Consider the following 10,340-nt stretch of genomic DNA (forward strand, 5'->3'; position numbering starts at 1 on the left):
AAAGTTGTTCCAAGGAAATCGGTTTACATTGCTGACATTGTTTCAGGAAAGTCAATAGTTGAAGTCATTGCTTGGGAACCCTCTAACTGGATTTCTATGAACACCTTTAAAAAGCAGCTGAGGACCAACGTATTAAGACTTTCCTTCTATGTATTTTTTCTCTCCCTATTCATTACCTTTATACTGTATTTCTATTTTATATCTTGCTTTTATCTTTATTGTCAGGCACCTTCTGACATTTTATCTGAAACTTTATTCACTTACTAACTTTACTGTTGTTGAATTGCTTAGAATAACTAGTTTGACATTTTGGAAGATAACACACTTTTTTTTTCAAGTCCAGAGTGGTGTGAGCATTGATAACGCTCTCACATATATGGCCCTGTCAAGAAATTCCTGCATTTAAAATTCCTGCTTAAGTAGTAAAAGTACTATCAGAAAGTATCAAAAGTAAAGTGGTTGTTTAGCAGAAAATCAGTCACTGATATCAGTCAGGTGTACAAACGAAAAAAACCCCAAAGTGAATGAAAGTGACAGCGATTATTCGATCAATAAGTATTTGGTTAGACTACAAACGTATTTGTCAGATATCTCATTTAGCAAACTGCAGAGGTCTTTCAAAACAGGCATTTTGACATGTCACATAGAAGAAGCGCAGGTATTTGTGTGTGGGTTTTTTTAATTTTATTTGGGTGTGCTGACCCTTTAAATATATAGATATATCTTTTTATATCAATACAAAAGTCTGGATGAAGAAAACAAGTGTCTGTACTGAGTGACTACATTTCAGTGACACGTGCTCCTCTCAGACTGATGTGCATGGCATGTTCCTCACTTTCTCTCTGTTACACACACACACACACACACACACACACACACACACACACACACACACACACACACACACACACACACACATACACACACATACACACACAAAGGCATCCTGTTTGTCACCTCAGCTTTGCACCTGAGGGAGAGAGAAGCATGCGATATCGCCTTTCACCCTCGCAGTTGGAATGACACCTTGGGGAGTGTAGACTGTATAGAGGCTATGAGTTACAAACCAAACACTCCCATGTGTGGGAGCTAAGAGTGGAAAACAAAAAAAACTGCTGGGAACCTAAATGAGAGTGACACCTGGGGAGATGGATGAGCATGGGAGAGGAAAGAAAGGACACAAGAGACAGGAGTTACAACACAGTGTGTGCTTGCTGGATCAGACTTATCAACATGAAAACAGGCTAGGCTGAGGCACTGATTTAGCACTTTTTGCTTTTAACATGATTGTTTTATGTTGACATTGAGTCAACTGGAGTGGAAAACAGAGGTACAAAAGACATGCATTCACCTGAATATCATCCTGAGGCACACTTAATCCCTGTTCCATTGAAACTGGATTTCTGAGAAACGTTTTTTCATTATGAAGAATGAATACTGTTATGTCCAGCTGCATCTCAGGTTAATATATATCAAATTCAAATATCATAGTAACTTTTGTCCTGCCCCCTGCAACATCATTGGATACACAAACAACATGTCGAGCAAGTATATTCTATAATTTGTCTGGCTTGTTGGGTATCATATCTATAGAGCTTCACTTTGTCTCCACTACAAGACAATGGGCTGAATCTGTGACAACAAAGGCCTCAGAAATAGAGGCACAATGAAAGAGAAGGCTACTGTTTTTGCTCCCTTCTTTTTCCCATGTACTAGGTCAGACTCGCTGCTGTCTATCTGTGAGAGACTCACTGCGTGACACTTAGATATATGGCGGATAATGGCAGGGAACAATGAGAGTGACAGATATGGTTACAGTATAAAAGAGGCCTGAGAGCTCTCATGCTGTACTTCATGTCCCGGTATGAGAGGAGTGTGTGAGAGTGTTTGCACCAGTGTGTAGATGCTGGACTTGGATTGTTTTCTCACTTGACTCTTAATAAGGTGAGGCAAATTTGCATTGAATGGATTTCACTTTGATCATGTGTTATTATGAATTAGCTGAGGGGACTGTAGATTAAGGGCTGCAAAGCACCAGTTGGAAAAGGGATTTTTTTTAAAGGGAAAATGAATGACTAGAGACCTGGAAAAATATCATTTTTTACTTTTATTATTTTGACTGCAAAGAAGGAATGCCATTAGTGAAAACACCACCCTGAATGTATCTAAGATGATCCTTACTTGTTGTAGAAGTTCAAGCCTCAGCACACACCTTTTTACTTTTCTATTACTGCATGAGATCAGAGAGTTTTCTCAAACATATTTCTAGATTCTTCAGGATGGCTGCAGGGAAAGAAAAAAGCCTGAGTTGTGCAAGAGCAAAGAAACTCTTTATGCTATACTAACGATCTTAGATGCAATATGCTTTTTAATTTTCACATTTCAAACCAACAAAATGTGGACATTGTAAGCCCTGTTCTTTAAGCGTGCAATCAGTCAAATGAAAAATGGGAGACAACCCAGTGTTATTCAAGTCTTCCCTTCATGTTTACAGCCTATGATACTAACTACATATGTCTGTGCTTTTTTTTTTCATTTTTTGTTTGGTAGCAACTAAGATGAAGTTGGCTCCATCCTGTCAGCTCTCACTGCTCCTGCTGACTGTTGTAAGCTTAACAGGTGATGAACGATGGCATCTACTACTAAGAATATATTATAGGCACATGACTGGCTTCATGTAACTCTACCCAAGTAAAACCTAAAAGCTATGACATTATTTTATATTACATATTATCATAGACGTTATCATATTATAATAAAGCGTTCTTTCATTTATGAATACAACATGATACTTTAGCAGAAGTATCTTCATGTCCTCCATGTCTAACTCTCAGGTGTGACTGGGAACAGAATCATTGGGGGTGTACAGGTGTATCCCTACTCCATTAAGTATCAAGCCTCCCTCCTGTTCATGAATTACCACTTCTGTGGAGGCACCCTCATCCACCCACAGTGGGTGGTGTCTGCTGCCCACTGCTGGAGACCGTAAGTTACTGCAGTTCTACACTTATGGCATTGAGAGGTGAGATGTACTTGTTAAAGCACAGGCTGCACCTTACATTTGATTTGGGCTCATAGCCTGTTAGTTTAGAGGACAAACATTCAAACCATCTGTTCTAATTAAAAGTTTTACATGGTGTTGTATTGTTTTTATTGTCCACAGACAAGCACTTTAAAAATCTTATACTGTACTTTGTACTTGTAGGAGACACCTGATCCAAGTGGTCCTGAATGAGCACAGAATCAACAAAGTAGATGGCTTTGAACAGTTGTTCAATGTCTCCTTGGTCATCAGGCACTACCAGTACCAACACTGGACATTTGATAACGATATCATGCTGCTTAAGGTAAGTGAAGACTGTGAAATATGACATGGTGCTGTGCAAATGTTGGTTAGATACAGATCTTGTAAGTGTGGCTGTGAGATTAAATCAATTTCAGACACTGATCACATGACCTGTTCTCGGCATTGATGGGTCAGTGAGAGACTACTGAAAAAGGTCCTGTTAAATAAATGTTCATCTATACAAACAGTTTAACATTATAGCTGTATCAATAATTACACCTGTAAATGATATTATATTTTATGATAATATTGACATTCCATAAAGTTGGGGACTAATAAGGGAAAACATGGTCAAAATCAATGCAATGCTGAGATAACTTGACTTGTACTCTCTAATATGGGTCATCTTCTTGCAACCAATGGAATGTTTGTTGTTTTAACAGTTTACGTGACACTATGAATAACGTCTGATAAAAGTGACTCCATTACCAGTCAGTGAGAAAAATGACTCACTGCTTTTTAGTGTGCACTGAAGGATTTTGTTTTTATTATATCTGCCATTCAGGAGCACTCCAACTATTTCCCCACACCAGGAAATGTACTTAGCAGTTTACTACCTATTGAACTATAAACATGTCTGAAACACAACCACATTGAACATTTTATTGGATAATTCACAGCCATAACCATCTTCACTCGCTTTTTAATGTAAATAAATTACTAGTTTTTTATGCTGACTGACTGACTGACTGAAGGACATGTTCTCTGTGGGTCAGCTGGACCGGCCAGCCACCATCAATGCCATGGTCGAGCCAGCTCCTTTGCCAACCCCGGATTCGCCCCCCTTAACTGGCCGTACCCAGTGCACAGTCAGCGGCTGGGGAGTGACCTGGCTCAACAGCTACAGCCTGTCATCTGTGCTGAGGTCTGTGGATATAGACATCATCCCCAACTGCTGGTACTACTACTACTTCAGGATCACAGAAAATATGATCTGTGCTGGCTCCTACCTGGGGGGAAAAGACTCCTGTCAGGTGAGGATCAAAGCTATTAAACAGAGAAAGTATGTGATTACTTTTGCCTGTCACAGCAACAGATAATCAAATACTGCCAGATAATGTAATAACATGTCAAAATGCGATATAAGTCTTGCACTAACCAAGACAGATATGCATTTTTCTGGATTTTTAAGAGATGCTTTCATTGATTTTTATTCTGCAACTTGGCAGAACGATTATTCACTCGCATGGTTTCTCTTTCCTTCTTTCCACTATGCTGATGGTACCCAGCTCTACCTGCCTGACAATCCTACCTATATCAATCAATGGTATCTCAAAATGGATGACCAAACACATCCTCCTCAATTTCTCTGAGACTGAATTCCTTGTAATCCCAGCCAGGCCTTCTGTTCATCACAACCTTAATATCTAGCTCAGTCAACCTCTGTAAATGGCCCAAAATTCAGCAGCATCAAAAAGCTCATGTCACTCAACATGTCATTTCTCTCCACTGTCATTCAGGTCAAGATACTAATGGCACGTACTCTCCTCAATGCTGTCCTTCAGGTTTAGGCGCCTTCTCATTCACTATAACTTGAAAATGAAAAATGACTAGTCCTACTCTGTGGGGCAGGAAATGTCAGTGTATTCTCGCGTATGTTTGGTGGTGGAATAAGTTACCAAGCATAATTTGGTCACAAGAATGTCTGTCTTTCTTCAAAAACTGCTAAAAGACCTACATCTTCTTTTGTCTGTCTCCAAAAATAAAAATTGTCATTTGATAGGCACTTGTGTGTACTACATTAGACCAAGTTGTGTCAGGTGGAACATGGAACGGAGAGTTGCATAACTTGTACTCAAAGGCTCCTGCAATTTTTGTCCATCTACTGTTTGGTGCTAACCAAGCAGCACATGATGGGTTTATCAGAGCTTTTTCCCTTAAGACTGCTGCCTTCTATCACTGGAAACAGAGCTGATGAGAGAGTGTCTTTATTTGATTTGATTGAAGTGCAGCTATAAAGGTTAATTGCACTGATAATATTTGTAACTGCAGCAGGAAGACAAACACATATTTTCATTTATGAATCATAAGTTATACATCATATAAAAGGCAGATTTTTCATCATTTATATTAATGTGTTACACTCCCTGAATGAAAAGGTTCTTAATGCACGACTTTTCCATTTTCAGGGTGACTCAGGAGGACCTCTTGTCTGTGATGGTAAATTTGAGGGTATTGTGTCCTGGGGCATCGGCTGTGCCTATGCTTACTACCCTGGTGTCTACACTAAGGTTAGAAATTACCTCGGATGGATCAACTGGGTCATCCAGAACAGCTGATGAGACTCTTTAGTGAGCCCCATCAATATGAAGCTTTAAGTGAATCCTAATTAAAATCAAAGGTCTAAATGTATATTTTTGTTGTTGTTGATGTTGTCTTTTATATAAACCTGCAATACTTTAGGTAGGAAAAAATAAAGTACTGTATCTGTAACATACATACATCCCATGAGTGTGAACTCATTAAACACGCATATGTAAAAATACATAGTGAAGTGACTTTTTACCCATTTAGTGAAGACCCTGTTTAATCTAAAATACTTTTTGTGTTTTCCAAAAGCTATGTAAAACCACGTCACAGATTTTGGACCATACCCATTTCAGGGAACATATTTGTTGTTGTAGCTTCAATGTCAGAGTGCAAAGAGAGCTTGAACTTAACAATAAAGATATTTATTTTCTCACACTGTTACCTGAACATTATTATTATTATTATTGCTTTTATTTGTATTATGTATTGTATTGTATTATTTATTTATTATTGTGTTACTTATCTATCTATCTATCTATCTATCTATCTATCTATCTATCTATCTATCTATCTATCTATCTATCTATCTATCTATCTATCTATCTATCTATCTATCTATCTATCTATCTATCTATATATCTACCTAGGAATTTATCTGTTGATAGGATCTTATCTACTGTGTATTTGGTTGCTTTGAATAACAGTAACAGTAACAGTAACAATAATTTTCCAGTCTGTATTTCAGTTAGACAGTTACAGTTTAATGTACATTATACATGGGTAATAAAGTTATACATGGGTAATAAATACCAGAACCATCTCATATTGCCTCATGACAGTGGTGGTTTTATCCCAGATAGTGATTGGCTGTGACTGCACACTCTCCCCTCCCTCCCCTCTGTTTCTTTCACATTTAAAGCTAGGCCACCATGACTCATTCACTTACTGAAAAGAAGCCTTCAAACTCAGAGAGCAAGTATGGACAAAGACAGGTCCAGTGGAGAAGTGAAGCATATGAATGACCATGGCTCAAGACAAATATCACTGGAAACAGTCAAAAAGCTGATCGAACAGTCCCAGCAGGCAAAGGAGCGTGCTTACTGTCCCTACAGCAAATTCAGAGTGGGAGCTGCTCTCCTGACCCTTGACAATCACGTGTTTGCAGGTGAGGTTCATTTGAAATTTTGGTATGAGAGTGGAAAGGAAATCATGCTTTACTTAATATCTGCTTTTTCTTAATTCTTTACAGTAATTGTTTGTGTATTCTTTAAAGCTAATAAGTTGTTTGTCACTATCAGAAATTAGATTTGAAAGACATGTAAAGATGTAAAAGTTAACTAACAGCAGTAACAAATAACCAGTGACATAACATGGAACAGCATTCCTGCTCTTTTTGCTTTGTTGTTGTTTGAGATCATCTAAGATGCGAGTTTGCTTAACTTTGTTAATAATTGGCTGACAATACATTACTGGACTTAATGAGTAAAGCTCAGCATGAACCTGTGTCAATGTGACATGTCAGAGGGTCACTGATAGGCCTGTATTTTCACTTTGCAGTAAGAGGGTATAGGTTTCGTTTTAGTTGCAGTGGAGACATCTTTTGTTGGACAGCCCAAATAATTATGTATGTGTACTTGCGCACACACACACACACACACACACACACACACACACACACACACATAAAAAGCCTCACTTTGCAACATGTTTACTGCATATGCATTTGCTGCACTGCCTGAAACTGGACATGATAATTTCTCTGATTTTCACATTCTATTTTATTGATAAACAACTCAACTATAAATCTAGAGACCAAAATTAATATTTAAAAATAATATATCACATACTGTCACAATAAATATTACAATAAAATAAATGCTGCTCTGTAACTCTGCTGTAAAGTTTTCAAACCTCATCTGAGATTCTGTCCTTTCAGTTTGTGGATTTGGGCAACACAACACAACACAACACAACACAACACAACACAACACAAGTACTATTTGTTCAGTGAACATGAGTTCAGGCTTTCACTGTAACATCACAGCTCAACAGAGGCTGCGGCTCACATGTGTGTGTGTCTCTATGCAGGATTTTTATAATGAAATTAAGCTTGTCATGAACAGACACATTAGACAAGTTGTAGCTAATTTAACTTATTTATATCTTAATTACACATATGCAATAATAATAACTCGTGAAGGAGAGATATGGCATTAAATAATAAATATTTCTCCCAATAATTTCAAAGATTAATGTTTGGATTGATTAACTAACCTCAACTGTTACTGATACTTTGGTTCTTTGTTAAAAAGTGACCAAAACCTTGATATTGGTACAGACATGTCCCTACTGTTCATATCCAAATCTGTGCCCATGCTTTCAAGTGTACTAATATGGCCTTGTCTGATTGCATCACTGACAAATCTAGTCACATCAATGTCAATTGTTAGGCAAAGAAACAACTGTCCTGTCCATATTGCTGCAGAGCTTAGCAAGTCACGTGTCCCTAAGCAGAAATGTTTGGGGGCCAAATGGCTGGCAAATAGCTGAGTACAAAGACCCGCTGAGTAACTGTTTGACAGGGAAGGAAGTAAATAGACAACCCCTTTGATGGTGAAAAGGCCTCATTTTGTAAATCTTGGTCTCTTTTTTTCAAATATAATCTTTAAAAAAAATCTATATCCATTTCATAAAAAATCAAACATACACATGTTTTCTAATGTGATGGTTTAATTACTTATTGTGGCAAATACCCTATATAAATAGTTGACTATATATAAATATATATATATATATATGTGTGTGTGTGTCCTTGGCAGGTTGCAATGTGGAGAACGCATGTTACAATCTGGGCATCTGTGCTGAAAGGAATGCTATTTCAAAGGCAGTGTCAGAGGGACACACAAGTTTCAAGGCGATTGCAATCGCCAGGTGAGCAACTTCTATATTTCCTGTCAAGATGTTGGGCCTGTCTGCTCTGCCCTTGCACAATCATATATCCTGTATTACCAAAACATGACTCTCTGTTTCACCAAAATTTCCCATAGTGAGTCAATCTTTCCTCCTAACCTCCATCTGTTGCTCAACAGTTGGCAAAATACATCATCAGAAGATGTGTAAAAAAAAAAAAATTCCCGTAAGAAAGTGACACACAAGTCTAAAACACCCAAAAGAGGCTACAGGGTCTCTGTGTTCAATGTTAAGAGGTCTCCTGTTGTTTGTTTTCCTGTTTTAAAATGCAGACTCTTGTTACTATGGCACATTCAGTTTGTTTGGAGACCAGACTGCAGGTTTTGTTTTTCAGCTACCTCATATTTTCTTTGCAGTGACTTGAATGACCAGTTCATCTCCCCGTGTGGTGGCTGCAGGCAGTTCATGAGAGAGGTATATTCTGCACAGACCCTTTTAGTTTAGTCTGTACGTAGATACAAAGATTGGTCTTTACAACAGTTCAGACGTTTTGGTTTCTGAGAGACTGACTGTAAATGTTTCATTACACTTCTCAACACTAGCTTGGGTAACAAATACTAGATGCTAGTTTCTTATTAACAAAACGTCCAATCTTCACAGGTTGTCAGGACCACATAGATGCCATGAGAGGGAATATTTTGGGAGAGGATTTAGCTATTTGTTGAATTTTCTTTTGTTTTTTCTCAGTTTGGATCACACTGGGAAGTATACCTGTCAAAGCCTGACGGTTCCTACCAGAAGATGACCGTGAGTGAGCTGCTGCCAATCTCATTCGGTCCTGAAGACCTGTCCAAGGACAAAGTGAATTCCTTCCCGTAATTAGTGTCGGGCCTGGATTCTAATGAAAACAAAAAACCAAAAACAAGAAGAAGCACAAAAGTGTTGGTCCCATAACATGAAGTTGTGAAATATTGTGTTTAATGTAGGGAACATGTATTGGTGTTAAGCAGTAGTTCTATTTATGGTACATGTTTAATAATGGCATATATTTATTACTGTAATATTAATAATACATCAAGATAATTGCCATATGGTTAGCTGGAAAAAGCAATGTGCCTTAATGATCTGTTCACCTGTATTTACATATTGAATGCTGTATTACTGAAGATAAAAATATTTATTAGTTTAAAGAAGCAGAGGGGAAATTACATAGATATCAAAGGTCACACTTTTTAATAAATAAACTGTTTTAAAAAGGTGTTTCTTTTCAAATGTTTCCTGTCTAACAGCTGGATATAAATGAAGTTCAAATGCCATAAAGAAAATAATTATTACGAGTTACAGTGTCACCAAATATTATTTTTTTTAAGCAGCAAGTGATTCAATTACAGAGTAAAAAGGACAAGACAGAGCAAGTGAAACATTTAAGTTACCAGTGCAAATTCACTATATATTTATTAGAGTTTTCAGGTCTACTTATTCCATGCGTTAATATTTACAGTGGTTTAAGGGTCCAGGCTTAAAAAGGGTAAGTACGACATGGTAGGATGTCTCGTTTCTCCCTGATTCAGACAATAATGACAAGAACTTTTAAAAAAAATTATGAAGTCAGCCACACACAAGAAGGACATGAAAAAAACAAAAAGGCAGATTTAAACATTCTGGGTACCATTTACACAAAATTATATTTCATGTCATCACAGCTCAAACTTTGCAGTCAGCATACTTAATATTTACTCCTTAAAACAAAACAGCATCAAAAGACATGGCAACTTGTTCTGAGTAGCACTAGAAACAATTAGGGAGAACCTTATGTATAACATACTGAAATGTG

At 37.5% G+C, this 10,340-nt stretch overlaps 2 protein-coding genes across 2 annotated transcripts; both read left to right on the top strand.

Annotated features, from left to right (window-relative positions):
- Positions 1-2,558: 2,558 nt before the first annotated feature.
- LOC128355065 (anionic trypsin-2-like) lies at positions 2,559-5,625 on the top strand. Its single transcript, XM_053315227.1, has 5 exons — positions 2,559-2,619; positions 2,835-2,985; positions 3,206-3,347; positions 4,063-4,320; positions 5,476-5,625. The coding sequence occupies exons 1-5, from the start codon at positions 2,559-2,561 to the stop codon at positions 5,623-5,625; spliced, it is 762 nt and encodes a 253-aa protein (XP_053171202.1).
- Positions 5,626-6,530: 905 nt separating this feature from the next.
- LOC128355216 (cytidine deaminase-like) lies at positions 6,531-10,318 on the top strand. The gene is made up of 4 exons (XM_053315464.1): positions 6,531-6,761; positions 8,416-8,527; positions 8,923-8,980; positions 9,254-10,318. The coding sequence occupies exons 1-4, from the start codon at positions 6,575-6,577 to the stop codon at positions 9,383-9,385; spliced, it is 489 nt and encodes a 162-aa protein (XP_053171439.1). The 5' UTR covers positions 6,531-6,574; the 3' UTR covers positions 9,386-10,318.
- The last annotated feature ends 22 nt before the right edge of the window (positions 10,319-10,340 follow it).

This window comes from Scomber japonicus, chromosome 3 (assembly GCF_027409825.1).
Source record: "Scomber japonicus isolate fScoJap1 chromosome 3, fScoJap1.pri, whole genome shotgun sequence".
Taxonomy (NCBI): Eukaryota; Metazoa; Chordata; class Actinopteri; order Scombriformes; family Scombridae; genus Scomber; species Scomber japonicus.